The following is a 26,822-nucleotide window of genomic DNA, read 5'->3' on the forward strand; positions in this document are numbered from 1 at the left end:
ATCCCCCGTACCTGCCAAAAATGTGCTATGCAACTGGTGCTCATGTAAAGCGTTCCAATGCCTCCGGGTCAAGCTCGCGCTGTATAAACTACAAAAATAATAAAGAGGAGGTGGTGACAGGGGAGGGTGTGTATCGGATGCTGGTCTTCGTGATCGTTGTACCAGCCAAATCCTAGGCATTTTAGTTTAGTGACGCGCATCCCTTGCAGGCTCCTAATTACGTTTAAAACAACTTGAAACGAAATCAATGTACGCGAAGCCTCTCAACGTCAATCTTCTTTTCATCTATTTGTTGTTTTCGTTTTAAGAGGCCAAACAAACATGAAATGAACATCTGGGAAGTAAAAATCTATGCACACAGCGAAATTATGGGAGCCATTTCAGACAGGACAGACTATCGCATCAAGTCTAATAAATGCAATTGCTACATCGTAATATATCCACCAGAGGGCGCCAATGCTCTGCCTGCGTGTGCTAACATGTCGTTTGTTGACTTAATGATTTAGACGCAGCCCTGGGTGTGTAATAACAGCCGGGGCACACAGATCCACAAAGCCCCCTGAGCTCTCACGCCACGTTCTTGGAGTGCCTCGCTAAGACCTCTGCAGACAGCCTTTGAGATCCTCGACTAAACTGCGACAGAGGGCCTGATAACTGCCCCTTTCACTTCAAAGTCTGACGAGGGCATCATGGGAGTGATGTCTCCTCCAATCCCCACATCATTGTTCATTCTCCCTGTCTCTTTCTTCCCGTTCGACACTTCTACCCGATTGCCAAAGTCAAAAGCCCGCCTATGGGCGAGACCTATTGGCTATGCAAATGCTTGTTTTTTCTTTCTGGAACCGTTTTCTGCCCGTTTAGTTTGGAGAAGGACTTCGGCAACAGTGACATTTTCCACGTGATTCTCTGGTTGCCACTACTGTTTAATGATTTACGGTTACCTCGAGGTGCACAAGTGCGAGTGTGCCTAGTGTGTCGTCACTGGGCACCAACTCCCCAGCTCAGATGAATATGATTTACTAATGGTTTCACAAATGTATGCCGAGTTTGTTTTACTTGAATCTATATTTGAGCAATCTCATGTTCACACCTTAAATTTTTCTAATTCCACTGTTTTAGGTTTTGTTGCCTAATGGGATGTTTTTATGCATCTCCTGTCTAACGAACCAGTTGGGTTACGGTATTTTATTCTGGTCAGAGTTTGTTTTCATATAATAAACAATTCCCATTCTCACAGAGTGCATCTCATCTCATGGGTTCTCACCCATATATTTGCAATTCTAGTATACTTTACCACACACGGGTGTACAAAATGGGTTCCTGTCCCATTACGTCAGTCTTCTAGTATGCTAACACAAACAGTATGTACAGTTTGGGTTTCAGTCCCGTCTCTACGATGTACAGTTTGGGTTTCAGTCCCATCTCTACGGTGCACAACAAATGACCTCTATTTGAGGTGTGTCATATGGGTTACAGTCCCATCTCTACGGTGCACAATAAATGACCTCTACTCGAGGTGTGTCATATGGGTTACAGTCCCATCACTACGGTGCACAACATTTGACCTCTATACGAGGTGTGTGGTTTGGGTATTCCCAACACAACAGTACACAACATTTGAACCTCTACCTGAGGTTGCCCTTGCACAATTTTTTTTTGAGGTGTGTCATATGGGTCTTGTCCCATCGCTACAGTGCATGGTGTGCAGCCTTTCGCTATAACTTTTAACTCCTCACGGTAGGAGTTAGTCATGGGTTCTAGTCTGTCCCATTTTCACATAGGTTGAGTTCAATTTTACCCTCACAAAGGGTGTATTTCTTTGATCTTAATACCAATTGGTGTTTCCCTCAATGGTAATCTGTATTGTTTACGTTTTCCAGTTTGGAATGCAACGTCATGTTTTCATTATATTGTATTTCTATTTTAACGGGAAGTATGAGTGATCTTATTGTAATTTATTCTAATTTTCCCTGTTTCCTTTTACAGTTCAGTTTTTCTAGTGGTGTCTTTTACTCTTGTCATCTGTGGATTCTGGATTCTATTCTTGTTGTTAGTTTTTCTCGGTCTTTCTCTTACCGTTATGCGTTTTTTTTGCCCATTTGAAGTTTTTGCTGCTTCTTCTCTTTGTTAATGCCTGGTCGTTGTTCTGTGGTTAATGTGTTGTGCTATGACTTGTCTCCTTTTATGCCTGCCTGGCCAGCAAGTATGTCTTGAGGTAGTCATTTATCTGTTTTCCTCACCTGTTGCTTCTCTGTTTTTCTTAATATATATATATATATATATATATATATATATATATATATATATATATATATATATATATATATATATATATATATATATATATCTTTGTGTTCTCTCTTTGTTGCTCTCTTTTCTTATTGGTTTGTGATGTTTCTGATTATCCTCAATCTCGGTTTTTTCTTTCTGTTTACCTTCATTATTGTTTTTTATATAGAAGAAAAGGGGATATGTAGTATCCTGGCTTTAATGTTATTCATGTCACCTCATGCTCTGCCAGTGGAATGGTCCAAGGATGATGGTTTACAGAATAATGGGAGTCAGAAGTCACAGTTGAGAAGGGCTGAGAAGCATGCTGGCTGCTCCTGGTGGGGTCTGTACTGGACTTAACTGCATGTCCTGTAATCTACTTCAATACATTTACTGAAGATCCACTACACGTCTGGACCTCGTTACTACAATACCTTACATCACTCAGTCCTAATGTTTGATAGCTCTTCCTCTCCAACATACACCTTAACCCACCACAGTTCCATTCACCTTTTGTTGACAGCCTCCCTGCTGGTCACGTAAAAATGCCACCCTTATCTAGTTTAAGAAAATATTGAGCGGGGATTTGATTATTAGTGTATTATAAAAGCATATGGAGGTGCACCAGGTAAAGAAGCCCATTCATGTATATTTTGACAAATTCTTTATTTTCCCTTCAATTTGTCTTGTTTCACATACATGGTCCAGCCAATGCATTTTGTTTCATAAACGGCACTTCATCAGGGCTTAATATCATGTGAAAGTATGTAGCATCCCAATTAGGTGCCACATCATAATTCCAGCTGTGTGTGCTGGCAAATGAGGTTTCTCACGGGGCAAAGCGATGCACCCCTGAATGTTACCCTGATAAATAACAGCCTTCCCAGTCTCACGTTGTTCTGTAAGCATGTGTATTACATTACAATGTTCCACTATTTCACATTCTTGTAGCTGCATACTGATGTTCCTCAAAACCAAATTATAAAAACAATACAAATTATTCTTGTTAGCCATATAAGGTAACTCTCACAACCACTGGACTCATTTATAGAAAATGTTTACCACAAGACATTTTAATTAAAACAATTTGTATGCTGAATACACATATAAGTATACAAAATAACCACCAACTAGTAAACTGTTTAAGTATCACTGACACTATTATAACATTAGTAAGGTAATCCACTACGTTCTTACCTCCATGGCACAGTTCTGAAAGATACTGGACAAGCTGGTGTGGGGAGAGGAATTAGGCTCTGATTTTTCAGATTCCACACCTTTCATCCCTCTTGGTAAAGCTGCTTCATCTGCATTAAAAGCACATATGTCAACAGTTTTGTGCACATTGCAGACATGGTTTGTCATGTGAATACGTCACAGTACAGCAGGCATTATCTCCATGTAATTGCCCTATTACACATATCTTACACATCACTTCAAGTAATACAATTATGTCAAGCAACTGTTCTTTTAAATTAAGTGGTCAACAGAAGTTTGCACTGAATCTTCAAACTTAGACATATCACCCTAGATATGCCACCTACTTTCCCACTCCTGTGACCAATCCTTAACCAAACAACTGGAGTGGGTGGAACCAAGCATACAGCATACTCGACCTATGAAGCACTAATATATCTGTAAAGATTTATGGTGGCACCCGACATGTACGTGCAGGGGAGGCCATCACCACTGCGCAATTGCATGTCTTTTCACCCAAACCTGATCACGCCGAATCTACTCTAGCTTTCTGCGCCTTTTACATTTGGCCACTGCTATCTAAATTTGAGCATGACTACAATTGCACCTGAAGCTTGTCCAATGGCAGCACAGCACAATACAATTTTCTTTTCTTTCCTAAGGTTCACACTCTCAGATTCAGCTCGAGAAGTGATTTCCCTCTTCCACATTAGCCAATAAGCCCTTCCAATGGCGCCTAGCTCAACAAGTGTGAGATCTATAAATCTGCTTGTCACCAGGTTGGCCTTGCTGCCAGGGAAGTGGCCTGAAAGGCACACAATCATTTTTGAGGGGATGTCACGCCCTGTAGCTCTGTTGACAATCTGAAGTACAGTGTCTAAAAACCCTCTGAGCAGCGGGCAAGTCCAAATCATGTGGTAAAAGTCGGACCCAACATCAGCACACCTGGGGCACCCTGCGTTTGCATCAAAGAACATATGATTGATTCGCTTGGGGGTTATGTATACATGGTACAAGTGGTTGCTCTGGAACAGTCTGAACTGCGCATTTCTGGAAACTTTATAGGTGCAGTTTGAGACAGAACCAATCTAAATCGTTAATTTGCTACCCCGTATGCCCCGTCCATTTTCTGTTCACTTCCAATAAATCTCCCCCATGCTTCTCAAAAGTGAGTGGTATGACAGGAGTGTAATCACTCTGGTCCTACTATTAATGAGGTACATGTACTGGATACACTCAGTTTTAAGGGGTTCTTCCGCAGCTTTATGCCACCACCTCCTCGTCAGCCACAGGGCCACTGTAGTAAGTTATATTCCTCACAGAGTTCTTGGAAGTCTGTATCAGTGCCCCCTGCAAATAGACTGCCCACTAATGTGAGACCCTTCGAGTCCACTCATGCAGTCCCCTCCAGTTCCCCTGAACCATTAGTGACGTTAAGGGTATTTCTTTGGAGTAAGGCCTGCGTGTGTGTTCTCTGCAATGCACACGACCCTGCAAACCACATTTCCCGGATTAAAGTAGGGCCCTATGGGGGACAACGGTATCGTTCAAGGCTGCCCACTCCCAATAAGCTGCACGTCTTCTACATGGCCACTGCAGCTGTGCAGCTAAGCAATACAGCTATAAATACGGGGAGGTTAAACCGCCTTCATCTTTCAAGAGCCTCAATTTTGATAGTGCTATCCTGCGCTTTTTTCGTGACCCAAAGTAGGGTCAACATACAGTCCATCTCAGGGAACAGTGATCTAGGAATCTGTATGGGGAGAGCAGAAAAGAAACAATCATTTCTGCAGTATTAACATCTTTGATGGGGCTATCTTCCCTAAGACCGAAATAGTCAATGTGTTGCAGAAAGCGATTGCCAGCTTTCAGGACGGCCAGCAGCAAAGTCATAACATTTCCCACCAGCAGGCAGTGTGAGATCTAGACCCTTACACCAAGTTATTTTAATACGTTAGATTCCCACTTTATGACAGCGTCAAGTGCAACTGGCCTATTCAAGCCCATTGGCCTCTTTACGGAGAACTCGTAGGATTCAGCCCAGTTTACTCTCAAACCAGAGAGTCCACCGAACTCCTCCAGGGCCCGAACTGCTCCTCCTCAAGTTTGCCTGCTCGCCATGCAGCACATCACCCTCATAAAGTGATATGATCAGGAGCACCCGTCAATCTGAATCCCCGGGTGGCACTAGCTCTGTCGAATTGTTTTGGCCAGCTCTACTGCCACAGCAAATATTACAGTGGAAAGAGGGCCACTTGCCGCGTGCCACTGCTCATGGTACAGGGCTCCGATATTATAGGGCCCATTCTAAATCCTTACGGAGGACCAGTGTACAATAATTTGGTTCATCTCATGAAGTCGTGTCCCAGCTCCATGCCCTGCATTGCCACATATAGGAAGTGTATACAAAAGGCTATTGAATTTTTTTTTTCTTTTGCCTAGAGGGTGGAGAGGATTCTGGGTCAGAGTAACACCTCCCTATATAATCAGTTACACAATCTATTTTACTCCAACTGACCGTCCAGTGGTCGGTATTGGTGCACGTAGATGGAATGATGTGAAGGAACTGGTGAGGGGAAATTTTAACTTCACCAATAGGTGAGCAAGGAAACAATTCCTTTTGATTTAGGTACCCTCACACACCCTAGTGGTGTCATGCTTCATCATCGGGTCACCCCGACGCCTAAAAGTCGGGGTGGGCTCAACCACATTGTTGGGAGCTCTTTGAAGATATTACAGACCAGGGGGGCTAGAAGATAAAAAACCTCAGGCAGATCCCCAGTTTCCCTTTATTATTGGGTCTGTCTGGGTTAATAAAATTACTATAAATGGGGTCTTCATAGGAGTATTATGGTCCTAGGACCCTAGTGCCAACATGTTTCAGTCCGTATATGGCCGTAAAGGTCCAGGACTTTCTTCAGGGCAAAAGAGGCCACCCTGGATAGCAGAAGAGGGAATTCCCTATTCTGTTTTTATGAAGCAAGGGCAGAGTAGCTGCTCCTTGTATGAGCGACTGATTAATTAATCTGTCAAGCGTCGTATTCCATCTGCAAGAGAGAACATAGAAAACAAACAACTTATACTTGTAGGTTTTCTTAGTGATGGTTCCAACGTGATGTGTCTCACAATCGTGCTTCGGATAAACAACAACACCTACATGTGCCAAGTGATTAGAAGGCATAGTGGTGTGCAGCTATATCCAAACATGTGCCACTCTTAACTGTATCTGTACACAATTAATCGACGTGACAGATGTATTGTGCGGTGGCGAATTTGCTCGCATCCTCACTGAATCTTCATGCCAATTAGTATATACTATCAATGTAAATGTAAAAGACTCTCCTAGAGTCCGCTCACACACAACATTCTTGCCGTATCTGTGAATAAACGCAGTAATTTGAACCATGCGTGATTATTAAAAACATATGTGCATCTGTGAAATCAAACCACACACATGCATCCTTTCTTACCCGAATTTCGGATGACTTCCGTTTCCCAGGGGATCGCAGGGCTAATGGGGGTAGCTCTATAGTCAAACCCTATCATTGGAGCCCAAGAGCGAAAACAAGATAGGAAAGGAAAATTTGGAAAAGGCAGCGTAAGGGCAGTGGAGATAATGGATGTATTGAATTCCCTCTCTGTAAAGATGAAGCATGCCCGTATCCCAGGCCATTCACCATATCCTCCCGACTTACTTCGTCAAGAGTCCTGCCCCGCCTGTCCACCTACTCGGTCCCGATCCACGGCGTTTTGCGCCGTGTTACGTTGATCGGTAGGTTTATTCTTCCGTGTTCGTATTGTAATCACGGGATTGGTCAAACCAGACACGTGATGGATAACGTGAAATTGTAGTTCCAATGGTTCATAGAATGTTGGGAAGTGCGGTTTTTTGCCATATGAGGCCGTGATTTCAATCAGCACATTATATTACCTTATAGGATACCATAGAGGCAACTGCTGACTAAAATAATTAGTCCCAGCGGAGATTTTACCCCGTATCGTTAATCGGTAGGATTAGACTTCCGTGTTTGTGTTCCTATCATGGGATTGGTTCTATCAAACACGTGATGGATGACGTGAAAAGTAGTCCTATCAGACACGTGATGGATGACATACAAAACGTATACCCGATGGTTATCGAATCATGGGAAGTGTTGTTTTTGTCATTGGAGGCTGTGTTTTCAAACAAACGCTATATGTTAGTTCAACTGGTGCCCTTAAGGTTACCACTGACTAAAAATATTCAGTCCCAGCGGAGACTTAAAGAATGAAAAGAAAGAAAAAATGAAAACCATTTGAACTCATGGATGTCAAAATAATAATAATGACACGTTAGTTACGCGCAGTGTAGGATTATTGAATAGGAGTTCTAAACTCCTCATGGAGCATGAACATAAATATAAATATAAAGAGGCCCCGATAACGGTTATATTCTCAAGATTAAAGGTAGAGTGAGGCACTATCAGCCATGCTGATCAATGCTGTGTGTGGGAGTCTCTTTACATATCTCAAGTGGTATGACCCTATAACGTGGTCTGACATCCTATATTGGGGGTATTTTTGATACATTTGTACCCACAATATGGACACAGACTCTCCACTTGTATTGGAGAGGCTTGTGATGATGCTTTAACAGTTACAACCTCTATTAATAAATAGGAAATTGTTATAATCAACCATCCAATTGACATATGGTTGTACTAGAGGGACCTTAATCGAAGTGATGAAGGGAAACTTTTCAATTTACCTATTAAGTTGATTCCAGGGTATGCAATTGTTAAGGCCCTTCTCATGGGTCTTCAAATGATACACCCATCGTTGTTCTCGCTCTAAGAGTTTTTGCTGTTGGTTGCCCGTATTTTTGACCTTCTCCAGTACGGTCCATTTAATCTCTGTATCTTTGTGGTTTTTTTCATGATAGTGTGCTGTTAGTCTAGTGGCTGTTACTGCTCTTTGTATGGTACTTCTATGTTCGCTGATACGAACTTTTACCTTACGACTTGTCATCCCTATGTACATCATTTCACATGGACATTTAATCATGTAAATTACGGATTCAGAATTACAATTAGTGTGCGACCTTTGCTCCCACGGTGACTGTAAGCCTAGTTCCAATGTTTTAGTGGGTTCTGTAAACGGGCAGGCCACACATGATCCACTAGGGTGTGTGAGGGTACCTAAATCTAAAGGAATTGTTTCCTTGCTCACCTATTGGTGAAGTTAAAATTTACCCTCACCGGTTCCTTCACATCATTCCATCTACGTGCACCAATACCGACCACTGGACGGTCAGTTGGAGTAAAATAAATTGTTTAACACATATAGGAAGTACCATTCAAGAGACTCAAAGGCCTTTTGTATATCGATAGATAGTACCGAGGCCGATAAAGCAGAAGACGGAGGGTTGCAGAGTATGTGCGTCAGTCTACTGATGTTGGGGATGGTGCTGTGTCCCAGAATACAACCGTTTTGGTAGGCGTGAATAATATTGCTCACCCATGAGAGCTGCAAATTCACTTAACATTTCATAGTCAACACTTAGCACTGAAAAGATTATAAGAGGGTAACCATGCTGGACCCTTATCCTTTTTTTTTTTTTAAGGAGGGAAACAATGACTGCCTCCTTCAGTTTTTGCTGTAAGGATCCTACATCCCTTGACTCACTAAAGATTTCAACCAATTTGGGAAGCAGAATGCCCATAAAAGCCACATTAAATTTGATTGGTAACCGATCCATGTCAGGTACCTTTCCTACGCCAGAATCGTTTCTGTCTGCCTTCAACTGTGACACTGTATTTCATCTTCTAAGGCCATCACCTCCTGTGATATCCTGAGGAGCAAGGCTTTCAAGACAATTGTCTTGGTCCTGTGCGCTATTTTCATCCCTGGCTGCATATAGGCCATACTAATAACTCTTAAAGGCATCATTTATCTCGGGTTAGGTATACAGTGGTTGATCCCACTCCGTGTTAAAGTGCAGAATAAGAGTACCCCTGCTTTTACGACTAACCAGCCAGGCCGACCACCACTCTGCTTCATCGTGCTCAGCATGGGCCCTCGCAATACAGGCCCTGTAGTCATACCCCCTCAGTCTACTCACTAGCGACATGAGCTTTTGCCTTTCCACCACTAGGATCTCCCGGGACTTGGGGCTCCTTGCCACCTCCCTTTTAACTGTATTTAACAGCTGCTCTTGCTTACTGTCACCTGCATGAAGCTGTGCTTTCACCCCGATGCTGGAGCTTTGCAGTGCCCCCTTGTCACCATCTTAGCCCCATGTAAAATTACCTTGGAGGAGGTCCTGCTTGTATCTTCGGTGAAGTAATCCGCAACCACGTCCTCCAGAGATTTCCTAAAAACCTAATACTCAAGCAACGCTATGTTAAACCTCTAGGTTGGTATGAGTACCCCCAGTAGGTGAAGGGGGGGGCAGTCCCAATGCACTGTAATGAGCGATGGATTGTGGTCTAAGTAAGTGCTGGCCAGATACTCAATCTGCATGACCTTTACCTGCATTATTGGGCAACAGAGGAATTTATTCAACCGGACTTGGAGATCATGCAAGCCTGAATAATAGGAGTATTCCTACCCCCTGGGGTTGGGGGTCGTCCAACTACCCACAATGTCCTACCATGCATCCACTTGCCAAAAGCTTTAGCCAGCCTAGGTACTCCAGGTATGGGAAGCGGAGGGTGAGACCTGTCTATTTCCACATCTGCTGTGCAATTGAAATCCCTTGCGGGAAACCCAGTGCTGCGGTCGGAGGAGTTGACACCATATCTAAAAGAAATCCAACGCATTCACAGTCGGCCCCAGACATTGAGCAAGGCAATATCTTCGCCCTCCAGCCTACCCATCACCACACATACTCCCCCCTTTTGGGTCAATTAAGCTTGTTGGAGGTTGGAAAGGCATACTCTGCCTCACTTAGATCAACATCCCATGGGCAAACACTGAATAGGTGGTATAATACATAAGACCCTTTCATCTCCTTTGCAATGCTTTCCCCTCAGTTTGTGTGAGGTACAGCTCCCAAAGAAATACTATGTTCGCTTCTTATCTCTTAAGGTATGCTGCCACATTCAAGCACTCGCTGGGAGAGTTGAGACCCCACACATTCCACATAAATAACTAAATTTGTCTCAGCAACTGTATCAAAAACACCGATAAGCCCCAGTGAGGTTCCCCCAACAAAATGCTCCACACCATTGTCCAGTTCCCCATTCACATAAAACATGCAACATTCAACAACTTATTAACAGAGACAACTAAAGCAACTTTTCCCAACATCCCGCTCCCAGGACTGTGATGACAGACACCCTGTCCAAACCAGCAATGAACAAAACTATGTTTGCACCTCTGGCGTTTCTTGTATAAGTCTCACCAGCAGGTGCTATGGGGGACTGGAATACAATTGAGCATTCTGGGTATATGGAACCATTGCATTGTCAACTGCAAATGGTCAAGCTGTCCTGGCATGCTGCAAGAGGTAGTCTGTCAAAAACGTTTAGAAATCTCTCTACCACAGGCCATGGCGGGCCCAGGGCCTCACACAGGTACTCTGTGTTCATTTAAGTGCAAAGGTCCTCCTGCACCACCTTCTCCTGTAGCCAGTACTCTGAAAAAAGACACCATTGAATACCCTTCAATTATTTCAAGTGGGCCAATTACACTTACATTGTTACGCCTAGCTCAGGATTCTTGGTTTTCCACCCTAGATTCCAACAATTGGGCCTTTTACGTCATAGCTATCAGTTGCTGTTTCGAATCTACCACTGCTGGAGAGAGCTCCGTCACTGCGGTTTCGAATTTTAACACTCGCTTCACCATCTTTCCCTGGTTGTCTCTCAGGAAGCCCACATCCAGAACCTTGGAGTTTATTTGCTTTCCAGCAAGCTTCTGGTTGGGCTTATGGCCGCCAAAATAACATCAAGTACATCTGTGGTCACCTGCTCCTCAGGAGCAGTAGTCTAACTAGTTTGTTTGCCTTAGTTTTATACGCATTTGGCAGGAGTTTTTCGAGCTCATCATAGTGGGCCCGGTCATACCTTGCTAGTAAAGCTTGTGAGTTGGCAATACACCAAAAATTTGCTGCTTGAGATTCGACCCTTTTGCCTGATGCATCGAGTAACTTAGACTCTTTGTCTGGTGGAGGGGCCTCCCATGTGGTTTGGGAATTTGCGGGCATTTGCTACAACCAAAGAATTCAGAGGGAGCTGGGCTTTAATGTAAGCTGGGTCACTTGGAGCTGGCTTATACTTTTTCTCTATTCTAGGGTTAATAACCTTAGCCCTAACTGGGTCTTAGAAAATGTCAGGGGCACGTTTGATAATCTCTTTAAACATAGGGAGAGTGTCTTGACTTTTGAGGCTGAGAGAATGTCTCTAGTAAAAAGTCCTCTTCCTGGGGGTCTGAATGTAGTTGGACCCCATGGTATTGTGCAGCTGTATTCATTATTTGCGCAAATCGTATACTATCATCTGGGGGGGGGGGATGGTCTGGAGGGGTATGAATCTGGCTGGGGCACATCTGGGACATTGTAATCGTCCCAAGGGTCCCTAGGTGGGATACTGTGGCTATCATCATCAGTATCTGTATTATGTGGTGAGTGTGTCGTCATCATCACCTCCCATGTCATCATCGTCCCCTTGTGGTGAAAAAGCAGGCCCTGGAGAATGTGCTGTAGAAGTTACAGTGTTTAAAGGCTGTGGAAGTGGAGAGAAAGGCCTCATAGGTGAGGTGGAAGAGTCTTTCTTCTTGGAGGGTATATCAGGTGTCCCTGAAGTGTCCAACTTCCTTTTGTTAGGTGAAATAGAAATGACCTGTCCAGTAACGGGGTCAAGTTGAAGTGTTCTTTGTTTAGGATCTAGTGGATCTGGATGAAAAAGTTCTTTGGCTACAGTGTCTTTTTTTGATGCTCAGAGTGGTGTTTCGACTTGTCCACTTTAGCTTTAGAAGGTGTTTTTGTCTCCTTTTGACATGGTGGAGTTTTCGACCCCGAAGGCTTAGCCTGTATTTTTGGTTCCGAAGGTTTGTGCTTCGGCGCCAACGAGTCGACCTTGGGTTTCGGTGCCAAAGATTCCGTTGTGGGCGGGACCTTAGGCTTATGCTTCGATGCCGACGATGGTTTGTGGGTATCATGTTGTGGCTGGCTCGATCAGGAGCTGCCTGAAGGCTTTGGATGCTTCGGAGGCGGGGCTTCTGAAGACTTATCTCGGTGCCGACCCGTACCCGAAGGTAAGGGTGTGACCAGAGCCTTTTGTTTTTTCGGGGCAGGGGCGTCAACGTCAGTACTCACGTTCCGTTGACCTGGAGTAATCATCTGGTCGTCTGATTCCGATTTGTCTGCTTCGGAGATGTTGGCATGTTCGTCTCCTGTGTCAGGACCATCGGAGCCTGCCTCGAAGGTGTTCTCCGGCTCCGGAACGGTTGACCTGGACATTTCGTGTCGTCGGGCCCGGCGATCACTTATAGTGTTTTGGGAGCTGAAAGAGTCACAGGCCTGGCAGTGTTGACTCTCGTGTTCTAGCGAGAGACAAAGGTTGCAGACCTTGTGGAGATCTGTGTGTGGGAATTTAGCCCCACACTTGCATTTCTTTAATGGAGTCCTTTCCATAAGCTGTTTGATGGCGCCGATCGGCCCACGTCGACGACCGGACTCAAGAATGTCTCTGAAACCAGATGCACGTGAAGAGGGATTCGCGATTGAGACAATACCGTCGAGCAGTGGGAGTTTTTTGCCCGTCGAAGGGGAATCGAACGACGTCGACCCGGAGTGCAGCAAATTACATCCGAACCCCATGGCGGAAAAAAAAAATTCTGAAGATGGAGTCAATGCCCATGCGCACTATCGTACAAGGGAGGAGTCACCTATCTTGTGACTACAAAAGACTTCTTCCAAGACAACAACAAGGTGCAAGCATCCGAGCCCAACACTAGATGGAGATCTATGTAAAAGTGTACAATCTGCAGCTCATATGCCTCGACCCTAAAGTTTACACTGACTAGTGGTGTACCCAAAGTTGGTTCAAGAGACACACTGCGCAGAGGACAAATCCCCCAGCAGTAACCAGCCTGGAGGACCTGGAGGATCCTTGGGCCCAAAAGACAGGCCAAAAAGAGCTCAAAGCACGCCACAGATGTGCAACATGATCTCTCCAAAGGCTTTAACCTGCTGCAACAACGATGGATCCGGGAACTCAGAGTGCATCAGGATCAAAGTTGTAACGATCTCCTCGTTGGAATGGGAGCAAGACCAGGAGGCATGGTAATGTCCTTGCACAATCTTGTGAGAATGAGAGTGGTGAGAGGGTGCAGAGTCTACTTTGGACTTCTTGGGTCTCCTGTTGATCTTATCTCAAAACTTCGAACTAAAAGAAGATCTGCTACAGTAATGACTTCAGGAGTGGGTACGCACTCTTACTGTGACCCGAAGGGTGACCTGCGTGGAGTCTTGCAGTGCTTTGCCACATAGAGTTTCATGTTCTTAAACAGCTTTCGGATTCATCTGGGTGCAGACATTGCAGGATTCGGAGTCATGCGGCAAACTCAAGCACCAGAGGAAAACTTTGTGGGGATCTGTCACAGACATACATTTGCGACAGTCCCCTACAAGATTTAAAACCTGTAGCCTTGAAGGGGGCGACATGCTCCCTTGCACACTGGAAGCATTTAGTGAAAATTGAAGGAAAACAATCTCTTAACAGAGTGAAGAAGAGAGGAGCTCTGGATTTGCGTTTGAAGGCACAGACAGAAATTAACTGATGTTAGCTTGTCACTGATATGTGGTTCTACTTGTCACTTCCGGAATGGAGTTGATGAGGAGTCGCACGGCACCACCTACCGGATCACAGGAGCACTGCTTTTTTAGTTTAACGGATCAAGTCTAGTGACTGGGAATATTTGCAAAGTGAGGACTCCGGTTTGAAGTACCCATCCGATAACTTCAGTTTTTATTCACATTTAAATACTTTAAGACCTCTCCTACATAAGTGTATTGTCCAGGACACTTTCAACACCTAACCTCAAGACCAATCATCGCACCACAGTTTTACAGTACTTCCAAATCAGATAGGTTTTTACCCAGTGCAATAATTAAACAACGTTTTTGAAGCAGTGTATGCTTTTTAAAATACCCTTCATATAATTTCACAGTTTTAGACAAAATTGCAGTCTGATCATTTTAAATGGGCATAAGTATTCACCACACAATGGTTTAAAGTAGATTGTATATTTGCTGGAGATATCTGGTTGCAGGCTTTGCCTTGAACAACATATACATTTGATAAGTGAGATACTATCGTCAACATCTCAACACAATGCATCATATATGTTCTATGCTCAAAAGACATTAACATTTCCCTATTGTGACAAACTAAAGCCCAAGGTGAAAAGATAAGGTAAGTCCCACATGGATGCTTTTCTGATTAAAAATGTTCTCAAATGTAGATGTGATGGCACAAGAGGAGACAAGTTTATTTCTGATTGGTGCTAACCAATAATCTCGTACTGTGTCTGGTTATGGACTTCACCAGACTTAGTCTTTGTCAGGTGTTGGAAAAGAAGTGCTCTTTTGGTGTTTAATCTATTGTAAGGCTGAACCCAAAGGCGTGCACCATATGGATTGGCCAGCATACTAAAGTATACAAAAAGGGATTGGTGCAATGCAAATCAGTCTTGACCCTACTCCAATGGGAACAGTCCATCCCAAACTGCCAAGCCAGGGACTTCCTCAACCGGAATACAAGCAACCAAGGGCTACTTTCAACCTTGTTATGGGCTCACCAGCCAGGTATAGCTTAATTACAGTAACACAGTGTGCAAGGGACCCACATACTTTTGCATTTAGAAGCCAAGATCAGAAAGGGTCAGCTCTAATGTGAGAGCACCAACAGGTGGTCACAAGCCTTAGGCTTTCTCCTCCCAAGAGAATGAGTCAGTGGGAGGACCCAGCTGAAGTCCCCCAAAGATAAACGCAGTAGCAGACAGGGAATAGGACCTTTAATTAAATATGCCTTAATTCTAGCAACCAAAGCAGCTGTCTTTGAGCAGCTGGGACAAATCCTTTCCGGTAGCAGAACAGAACAACATTGAGATTAGAATTCTTTGGAGTTTATTCATTGAAGTTACTGGGAGACTCAAACAGAAAGTACTCTATAAGAAATAAAAGCACCAGCCAGGTTTTGATGGTGAATTGGAGAGAGGAAAGCATGACAAAGATAGTAAACATTAGGAGTTGATTTGGGATGTAAGATCTAGGTTTTATTTTAATCCATTTGATACCCAAATCCTTTACCACTTTGACAAAGAAAAGAAACCAGAAAGAGAGGTCCCCATGTCACCTTGCCCACCACTATCAGACAGAGTCCCTTTCATCAGTATTTGATGTGTGAAAATGATCACTCATCCAAGCATGGATGTCATAAGGCAGTCCCTGAAGGTTGTTTAAACAACTGCTATACAGCATGCTAAATAGAATGCTTACAATGGGATCAAACTCGGAAATTAAGCAACAAATATACATTGTTTATAGACCGCCTTAGAGTAACAGCACAGAAATATATAAATTTGCATGACATCATGTTAATTTAAACAATATAGAAAAAGATACATACTTGCTTGTTTTCCGACATCACTGCTGCTGTTGCTACTGCCTAAACTGGTATTACTTTGCATGAGTTCACTTGCTGGATATCCCAGGGCACCTTTTCTAGAAGGTGGTGGACTTTCTCCAAGCAAATGATCTTCCAGTCCAGAAGGAAAGTTGAAATCATTCCGTTGACCATCATCCTTTGAATAGGAGCAGTATGTTGTTACAAGAAAATTGATAAATTTACATATGCATTATTTAATTTTATTCCCAACAGATGAACCTGCAATACCATACCCTAGCCGTATTACATTAGGGAAACCCACATGGGATAAGTATATGGGGCAAAGAGATAAACTTTTTTTTTTTTTGTATTAAAAATGTATGACATCAGAAGTGAGGCAAAGTGAGTATCCAAACACACAGTGCATGTATGAGCTCTATCATACTCTTGTCAAGTATGCTTTCATAGGTGCTTGGTAATTCTGATGGGGAACGGCAGAAAAGGATCAATTACTCAACAAAGTTTGCTGCAATCCCAGAGCACCTCTCTATTTACCAACTTGTTACCAACTGCATTAGAGCATGCACAGAAAAAAACACTCTACCATCAGCGAGAAGCTATGCACACACGTGTTTTTAACTACAGTCAGCTCCCCTCATATTCCCCTGAATCTATGACTCTACCTGCGTTTTGATTCCGAGTACTCAAAAGTAATACTCGCACAACAGGAAGCATACTAAAATGGCATTGAAAACTGAAAAGAAACTTAAGGCTTAAGAGATTACACATAGCAGGAATTGAAAGTTACATTTCACTAGTACCCTACATCCTCGATATGACCATTCCCTCATTTCTTTACTAAGTTGGAATTAAGAAAGTATCCTTTGACAGTGCCGGGTCACCGAAGGCTCCAGTCAAGGCTAAAAAGTTGCATTGCACAGCTTGGATGACTTATTATCTTTAATCCTCTAAAGCAGATAAAGAAACTTTCACGTTCTCCTCTAACCTTTGTAATGTGAAAGACATGAACGTTTTGACCTCTGGGGGTGGAGGGTGAGGCGGGGAAACTTGCTCCAGAGGTTTCCCTCATTTATAGATGCAGTAAGGCCTGGCGCAGAATTGCTTCCAAGTCAACTCCAACCACACAACCGCTTTTATCGGCAGAAATGTGGGCGCACTCTCTGGTAACAATTTGGAGACTCCAAAGATTTTGAAACTTTTTCTTACAGAAATGTGGGGAAAATGTGTGTATTTTCACCAGTGTTTGAGGTTTGCAGGTCATGCTGGGTATGAAAAATTGGAATTAACGAGGGGGTTATCGTCCATGCGACGCCAGGTATGGACGTATATTTAAACAACAAGAGAAAAAGGAAACCTGGCTGTCAGTTCACGTACCGATTTTATTTAGGCGGACCCGAGCTACGGCAAAAATGAAGCTCTGAATGTCGTTAATTACACTCTTTAGAGAAATTTCAAAACATTTAAGAGAACATTTTCAATCATGTCTGGGTAAAATACATTTCAATACACAAAGTGATATAAACTGAAGCATATGTGAAATAACAAACAATCACGTACAATAAATGTGAACAGATAAACAAGACTCTGGTAAAGCTTTTACAAGAATTACACCAGCAAAACATTCATGTGCTATTAATCATACAAGGCAATTCCAAAAGAATAGAGAGCTTGATGCTTAATCTATCATTGGGAACTGCTGCCACACTGGATGAATTAGAACTCCGTGGGGTATATTTATTATTAAAAAACCCTCAACAGAGGTCAGGAACAACTCTGTGTGTCCTTGGTGGCTTGAGGAGATGGAAAATGCTGACGCGTTTCCAATCCCAGCAATCAATCAGGGATTTTCATCAGGGCTAAAAGCACAGTGTAACCTGCATAGTAAAGTTGAATAAAATAAAATTACCTTAAATGAATCAGTCCCCTTCACTTCCATACGTATACTAGCAGTGTTAAGTTGGGGCTGATTTTACATTAACTTTTAGTGGAGTTGTTGTGTTCCTTAATTATGACACTTTTCTTATGTACAGGACCTGAAAAACCAGGACATTCGAGTCAAAATAACTGTGTAATATATTTTCAATCTGAGATATCAAGATAAATAATTGTTTCACTCACGAGCTAATGTAGTCAAGAGGAATTTTCGAGTGGCTCGGTTTCTATAGGCAGTTACGTTGTTTCAACATGCGAAATATGCAGCACGGCTATCGCGTTAGCTGCAAAAAAATCAAAATAATGTATTGATGTTGTTTCTAACTTGTGACTTATATTCCGGTCTGTAAGTGAAAAAACGAATAATTCAAAAGCGCTTCTGGTGCACGCACTTAATCATATGTATGTCCGTGCGCGCTGATCTCTTGTTGTCACGTTTCTCAAGGAACGCGTAGGGTCAGTCTATGAAATTAGAAAAGAAGAGAAAGAAAATATAATCGCTATCTACTTTTTTCCTTTGCCTATTAACGTTAACGGTATAGGTGGGTAACACTTACTGATTAGTTGTCCTGTCTTTCATGTGTGAAAACTCCGTGTGCGAGAATCCAACCGTCAAGCAGCTCGGTTAGAAAGACCCGTGTGATTTACGTTAGCTATATCCTGTTTGAGAGGAAATGTTCGGGGCTTTCTGGACAATGCATGCTGGGATTAGTAGTTTTCCCCAGTTCACCGATCAGGAAAAACAAAACATTATTTATTAAGACAAAGGGGGGGGCAAAGGAAGAACACTTCCTTATTCAATGAATACTTTCGGAGCATGATTAATTGTAAGAAGTTTTTTTAAACGGGAGCAAAAGTATTTTGAATACTCTGAGTTTCGCAACTGATGTTATTGTTGTTCTAAAGATTTTAAACCAACGCGCACAAATGATTTTACCATGACTTCTCATTAGCGGTATTATTGATACCTAAAATATTTATGTAGGACTAGAACTATTTAAGCATGTACATTTTTAATTTACGGTTGTCATGACATTTAGTTGGAGCTGCTCACAATACCCGAGTGATTTACAGAGGACGTTAGCGTGAAATTTGATGTAACTCTGACATCTCATTTAGGCCGTCCAACACACAGTTGTATTTCATGATCAAATATGCTTCTCTTTTTTGAAGGAGTGTTTCAGTATCGCCACCTCTGGATGTTGGTTTAATACCAGACATAACTGTCCACACAAAATATTTTTCAGTGTGTCCCTTCTCAATAAAATGAGATACCATGGGTACCGTTAGAACCTTTTGTTTTATTCTGGAGCGGATTGTCCAACACCGCTCCAGAATAAAACATAAGGTTCTAACGGCACCCATGGTATCTCATTTTATTGAGAAGGGACACACTGAAAAATATTTTGTGTGGACAGTTATGTCTGGTATTAAACCAACATCCAGAGGTGGCGATACTGAAACACTCCTTCAAAAAAGAGAAGCATATTTGATCATGAAATACAACTGTGTGTTGGACGGCCTAAATGAGATGTCAGAGTTACATCAAATTTCGTGCTAACGTCCTCTGTAAATCACTCGGGTATTGTGAGCAGCTCCAACTAAATGTCGTGACAACTGTAAATTAAAAATGTACATGCTTAAAATAGTTCTAGTCCTACATAAATATTTTAGGTATCAATAATACCGCTAATGAGAAGTCATGGTAAAATCATTTGTGCGCGTTGGTTTAAAATCTTTAGAACAACAATAACATCAGTTGCGAAACTCCGAGTATTCAAAATACTTTTTCTCCCGTTTGAAGAAACTTCTTACAATTAATCATGCTCCGAAAGTATTCATTGAATAAGTTAGTGTTCTTCCTTTGCCCCCCCCTTTGTCTTAATAAATAATGTTTTGTTTTTCCTGATCGGTTAACTGGGGAAAACTACTAATCCCAGCATGCATTGTCCAGAAAGCCCGAACATTTCCTCTCAAACAGGATATAGCTAACATAAATCATACGGTTCTTTCTAACAGACCTGCTCGACGGTTGGATTCTCGCACACAGAGTTTTCACACATGAAAGACAGGACAACTAATAAGTAAGTGTTACCCACCTATACCGTTAACGGTAATTGGCAAAGGAAACAAGTAGATAGCGATTATATTTTCTTTCTCTTCTTTTCTAATTTCATAGACTGACCCTACGCGTTCCTTGAGAAACGTGACAACAAGAGATCAGCGCGCACGGACATACATATGATTAAGTGCGTGCACCAGAAGCGCTTTTGAATTATTAGTCTTTTGACTTACAGACCGGAATATAAGTCACAAGTTAGAAACAACATCAATACATTATTTTGATTTTTTTGCAGCTAACGCGATAGCCGTGCTGCATATTTGGCATGTTGAAACAAAGTAACTGCCTATAGAAACTGAGCCACTCGAAAATTCCTCAGGACTACATTAGCTCGTGAGTGAAACAATTATTTATCTTGATATCTCAGATTGAAAATATATTACACACAGTCATTTTGACTCGAATGTCCTGGTTTTTCAGGTCCTGTACATAAGAAAAGTGTCATAATTAAGAAACACAACAACTCCACTAAAAGTTCATGTAAAATCAGCCCCAACTTAACACTGCTAGTATACGTATGGAAGTGAAGGGGACTGATTCATTTAAGGTAATTTTATTTTATTCAACTCTACTATGCAGGTTACACTGTGCTTTTAGCCCTGATGAAAATCCCTGATTGATTGCTGGGATTGGAAACGCGTCGGCATTTAACATCTCCTCAAGCCACCAAGGACACACAGAGTTGTTCCTGACCTCTGTTGAGGGTTTTTTAATAATAAATATACCCCACGGAGTTCTAATTCATCCAGTGTGGCAGCAGTTCCCAATGATAGATTAAGCATCAAGCTCTCTGTTCTTTTGGAATTGCCTTGTATGATTAATAGCACATGAATGTTTTGCTGGTGTAATTCTTGTAAAAGCTTTACCAAAGTCTTGTTTATTTGTTCACATTTATTGTATGTGATTTTTTGTTATTTCACATATGCTTCAGTTTATATCACTTTGTGAATTGAAATGTATTTTACCCAGACATGATTGAAAATGTTCTATTAAATGTTTTGAAATTTCTCAAAAGAATGTAATTAACGACATTCAGAGCTTCAAAATTGCTGTAGCTCGGATCCGCCTAAATAAAAAGCGGTACGTGAACTGACAGCCAGGTTTCCTTTTTCTCTTGTTGGGTATGAAAAATTTGCAGCAGCCACAAAAACACTCCAGCCTACACTCCCCTGGGTGTCTAGTTTTCAGAAATGCCAGGCTTTGATTGGCTTACCCTTGGTTGTGGCTGAACATAGGACCAAATACTGCAGCTACCCAGATTGCTAAAATGGGTACATTTTCAAGGAGACCTTTTGATGTCTATATGCTGCATTTTGAGGCCTATCCTGTCACAGGCAATAGGCCCAGCCACACAAGTGAGGTACCGTTTAGTGGGTGAAATGTGGGAACAAAGAATAGTTGACCACTTTTAATAATCAACTGCATTTTGCTCCCTTTTTGGCTTCCAGTGTGCAAGAAAACACATTTTGCAAAATGCCCCTTGAATCACCCAGTATAGGCAATATGTGTTTTTGACCAACCAACACACAGTATACAAATTCCTGCCACTAGAAGGGTCTTAAGCATGTAATTGTATATTCATATTTGTAAATTGGCCATTGGGAGAAAAAAAGTCACCCATTTCTATTTGTTGCTACTTACATTTACAATTTTTTCTTTTCAACAATTAGTTTCTTTGAGAAAACCATCAATGATCTACAAAAATAACCCCTTGCTGAATTGTGTCTACCTTTCAGTAATGTATACTTTTTCAGATTCACCCATGGGTTTCATACCACAAACTGCAAGTAGATAGAAACCACAAAAAAATAGGAGAAATCTAATTGAATATGCTACTTACCAGTATGCATCTGTTCTTGGCATGTAGGGCTGCTGACATTCATATCTGTGCATAGATCGCCGCCTAGTGTTGGGTCCGGATGTTTGCACGTTGTTGTCCTGGAAGAGTCTTCGAAGTATCCTTGGATAGGTGACTCCTCCCCTGGACTACAGTGCGCATGGGCATCCTCTCCATCCTCAGATTGTTTTTCGCCATTGTGGCAGTGATGGAGTAGATACAGAAAGTGATGACCATGCTTGCAGTAATTCTGAGAGCTGCAGCTGCGACAGGCGCCGGGGAGGAGGGAGGGCGATATGAATGTCAGCAGCCCTACATGCCAAGAACAGATGCATACTGGTAAGTAGCATATTCAGTTCGAGGCATGTGGGCTGCTGAATTCATATCTGTGCATAGAATACATAGCAGTGCCCTCTATTAGCGGCGGCTACCCGTGCCAGCTGCAGCGGTCTGAAAAAGTGTTTTGAGAACAGCCTGTCCTACAGCTGCCTGCTGTTTTGACTGCACATCTACGCAATAGTGTTTTGTAAATGTGTGTGTAGTGGACCATGTGGCTGCTCTGCATATATCATGCAGGGGAATATTTCCTAGGAAGGCCATGGAGGCCCCCAACTTACGTGTTGAGTGGGCTCGTGGTGGAATAGTTAATGTGCGTTTTGCCTTTTGATAACAGATTTGAATACACTTAACTATCCATCTGGCTATCCCTGCTTTGGAGATGGCGTTACCTTTGTGGTGTGGGGCAAAGGCAACGAACAGTTGTTTTGTCTTCCTGAATGGTTTAGTCCTGTCGATGTAGTACATGAGGGCCCTCCGTACATCTAGTGTATGTAGTGCCCTTTCTGCAACAGTTTGTGGATTTTGGAAGAAAACGGGCAGTTCAATAGTCTGGTTCATGTGGAACTGCGATATTACCTTGGGCATGAACTTGGGGTTGGTACGTAGTACGACCCTGTTGGCGTGAACCTGAATAAATGGCTCTTGAACGGTTAGTGCCTGGAGTTCACTAACTCTTCTGAGGGAAGTGATCGCTACTAGGAAGGCCACTTTCCAGGTAAGGAATTGAATCTCGCATGAGTGTAGAGGTTCAAAGGGTGGACCCATCAGGCGTGTGAGGACCAAGTTGAGGTTCCACATTGGAGCCGGTGGGTGACTAGGTGGAATGACTCGTTTGAGCCCTTCCAAGAATGCTTTGATGGCAGGCACTCTGAATAGAGAGAGGTGCTGCCTGGTTTGCAGATAGGCTGATATTGCGGTCAAATGGACACGTATAGAGGTGTACGCCAGATTGCATCGATATAGGTGTAAGAGATAACAGATGATGTTTTGGATGGATGCGTCCAGCGGGTTGATGTCATTATTACCGCAATAAATGACGAACCTTTTCCATTTGGCTGCATAGCAAGCTCTGGTAGTGGGTCTCCTGGCCTCCTTGATGATGTCCATACAGTCAGGTGGCAGGTTGAGATAGCCAAACTCTAGGACTTCAGGAGCCAGATCGCCAGATTCAGCTGTTGCGGATCTGGGTGCTGAACCTCTCCATGGTTCTGCGTCAAATGCGCGGGTTTGATCCGCAGCCTTTGATGCGGCACCACGGAAAGTTCGAGGAAGGTGGTGTACCACGGCTGGCGTGCCCACGTGGGAGCAACTAGGACGAGTGTCAGGGAGTGTTGTCGGAGTTTGCGGGCCACTAGCGGTATCAATGGCGCTGGGGGAAAAGCGTACGCAAATCTGCCGGACCAGTTCATCCATATCGCATTGCCCTGCGACTGCGGATGTGGGAATCTGGCGGCGAAGCTTGGGCATTTTGCGTTTCCGCTTGTCGCGAATAGGTCTATCTCCGGATGACCCCACTGCTGAAAGTACGGTTGGAGAACTGATGGGTGTAACTCCCACTCGTGCATTTGGTGGCTGTGTCTGCTGAGCAGATCCGCCATCTGGTTGTCCTTGCCAGGGAGGTGTTCCGCCATGAGGAACATGTTCCTTTGAATGGCCCACTTCCACATGCTCTGAGCCAGATGAGACAACTGTGGAGAGTGTGTGCCTCCCTGTTTCTGTATGTAGTACATTGCGGTCATGTTGTCCGTCCGGATCAACACGACCTTGTTGCATAGATGTACCTTGAATGCCTTCATGGCTAGGAAGATTGCCATCAATTCCAGAAGGTTGATGTGCAACTTCTTTTGTTGTGTTGTCCATAGTCCTTGCACTGTGTAGTGGAGTACATGAGCTCCCCATCTCTGGAGAGACGCGTCCGCTGTCAGTACTATTTGTGGGACAGGCTCTTGGAACGGTTGGCCCTTGCAAAGGTTTTGTGGATTCCACCAATGCAGAGAGTTGTATGCCCGACCGCTCACCAACACTAGGTCCTTTAACTGTCCTTGAGCCTGATTCCACTGACGTGCTAGGCACTCCAGAAGTGGGCGCATATGTAATCTCGCGTGCGGGACTATGAAGATGCAGGAGGCCATCATGCCTATCAACTGCATAAACACTCGCGCTGGAAGTGAGTGATTGGGTTTGAATTTGGAGATCAGCAGTTGTATGCTGTTGATCCTCACTAAATTTGGCTGAGCTGTGGCCGCCAGAGTGTCTATAGTCGCACCTAGGTACTGTTGTACGTGTGCGGGCTGGAGATGGGACTTTGGATAATTTAGTGAGAATCCCAGACTGTGAAGAAGGTGAATGGTGCGGGACATGTGGCTTGCACATTGCTGGGCTGACTTCGCTTGAACGAGCCAGTCGTCTAGGTAGGGGTAGACGTGTATATGCTGCCTCCGTAGATGTGCTGCCACCGTAGCTAGGCACTTCGTGAAAACCCTGGGCGCTGTTGTCACGCCGAAGGGAAGGACTTTGAACTGATAGTGCTGCCCCTGAACAGTGAACCTGAGGTATTTTTTGTGTGAGGGGTGGATGGGTATGTGAAAGTACGCATCCTTGAGGTCCAGTGTGGCTAGGAAGTCTCCCTGCTTGAGAAGCGGAAGGACTTGCTGTAGAGTGAGCATATGAAAGTGCTCTGAAAGAATGTACTGGTTCAGGGGTCTCAGGTCCAATATAGGTCTGAGCGACCCGTCCTTTTTTGGAATTAAGAAGTAGAGGGAGTACACTCCCGCACCCTGCTCGTGGATGGGTACGACCTCTATAGCGCCTTTTAGAAGCATACTTTGCACTTCTTGCTGTAAGAGCGTTAAGTGCTCTGAGGACATAGGACGGCTTCTTGGTGGTATTGTGGGTGGAGTGGAGGTTAACTCCAGACAGTAACCGTATTTTATAATATCTTTGACCCACCTGTCCGTGGTGATGGAATCCCACGTGGACAGGAACCTTTGTAGCCTTCCCCCGACAGGTGTTATGTGGTCGGGAGGAAGGGAGAGGGCGTCACTGCTTGTTCTTGGGGGAGGACCTGGTGTTGCCGTAGCCGCGTCCTCTGCCCTTTGTGCTGGAGCCACGATATCCACCTCGGGTGTTTTTATCATAGGTGGTCTGTGTATTGCCTTTGTTATATGTTTGTTGTGACCCCTGTCCTCTACCTGCTCCCTTGTTTCCGGGGCGACGAAAGGAGCCGCTCCGAAAGGACTGAGTTTGTAGTGCGCCCATGGACTTTGCAGTGTCCGTATCCTTTTTTATCTTTTCGAGGGTGGTGTCAACCTCTGGCCCGAATAAATAGTCGGGGTTGACGGGCTGGTTCAGTATATTGTTTTGTACCTCAGGCTTGAATCCTGAGATCCGTAGCCAGGCATGTCGTCGCAACATGACGCTTGTGTTTATGGCTCTGGCAGCCGTGTCTGCAGCATCTAGTGCGCATTTGATGGAAGCGTTCGTTAGTAGCTGTCCTTCTCTGATGAGCATTTCTGCGCCTTCCTTGAACTGGTCAGGGAGATGTTGGAATATTTGCTCCAGTGTGTCATAGTGCGCTCTATCATAGCGAGCAAGGAGCGCCTGAGTGTTGGCTATGCGCCATATGTTGGCAGCTTGGGCGGCAACTCGCTTGCCGGAGGTCTCTAGCACCTTGGACTCTTTGTCCGGGGGAGGAGCGTCACCTGTTGTTTGCGAGTGTGCCCTCTTGCGTGCATTCGCTACGACGATGGAGTCGAGTGGTAATTGTCCTCTGATGTAAGTAGGATCCCCAGGTGCTGATCTGTATTTTTTATCAATCCTGGGGTTTATCACTCGTGCCCTGGTGGGTTCTTTGAAAATGTCCTTGGCTGGTTTGAGGACCCCCTTCAACATTGGCAGAGTCTTTACATGTCTTTCTGAGGATGCAAAGGTGTCCATTAGAAAGTCATCTTCGATGGTATCAGAGTGAAGCTGCACCCCATGGTTATTGGCAGCACGTTCGATAAGAGCATTGAACGCCGCAGTATCCTCCGTAGGAGATGTCTTTGCCCCATAGAGTTGTGGATCCTGTGCATCGAGAGGTGCACTGGGGTCTGCAGGGTCGCCCCAAGTTTGATCAGGGTCCTGCTGGTCATCAGGGTCCGTGTCTACATGGTAGGGGACTTGGTCAGCCATGTAGTCCTCCAATGCGTCTGTATCGGAGCGTGTGGGGGAGAACCGGTGTGGATCCTGGTAGGATGAATGGAAGGGTTCATAAAGGAGAGGTTCCGATTCTGCAGGCAACTTCCTTTTTAGTGGGATCCTGAAAGGGTCCAATGGCGGCTCCGAAGTTATCCTTCGGTCCTGGAGAACCATCCTGCCAGTGCCGGCGTCGATGATACGTGCCGGAGACGTCTCAGCAGGTGTGACCGTAGGTTGGGTGACCCGTGTCCTGAGTTGGAACATTTTTGGGATTGTTGACGGAGGCAAGCCGAAGGTAATGTTGGTCGGCACCGAAGAGGCTGCGGGAGCT

General features: G+C 43.9%; 1 protein-coding gene across 2 annotated transcripts in view; it reads right to left on the bottom strand.

Moving 5' to 3' along the window:
• Nucleotides 1-26,822, bottom strand: part of DENND4C (DENN domain containing 4C) — a 1,124,311-nt gene that overhangs the window by 236,353 nt on the left and 861,136 nt on the right. For both annotated transcript variants that reach the window (XM_085634595.1, XM_085634603.1), the window contains 2 exons: nt 16,083-16,257; nt 3,469-3,578 (listed from right to left, as the gene is read on the bottom strand). In XM_085634595.1, coding sequence (XP_085490721.1) covers nt 3,469-3,578; nt 16,083-16,257 — 285 coding nt within the window. The remainder of the gene's footprint in view (nt 1-3,468; nt 3,579-16,082; nt 16,258-26,822) is intronic.

Source organism: Triturus cristatus, chromosome 2_1 (genome assembly GCF_964204655.1).
Source record: "Triturus cristatus chromosome 2_1, aTriCri1.1, whole genome shotgun sequence".
Taxonomy (NCBI): domain Eukaryota; kingdom Metazoa; phylum Chordata; class Amphibia; order Caudata; family Salamandridae; genus Triturus; species Triturus cristatus.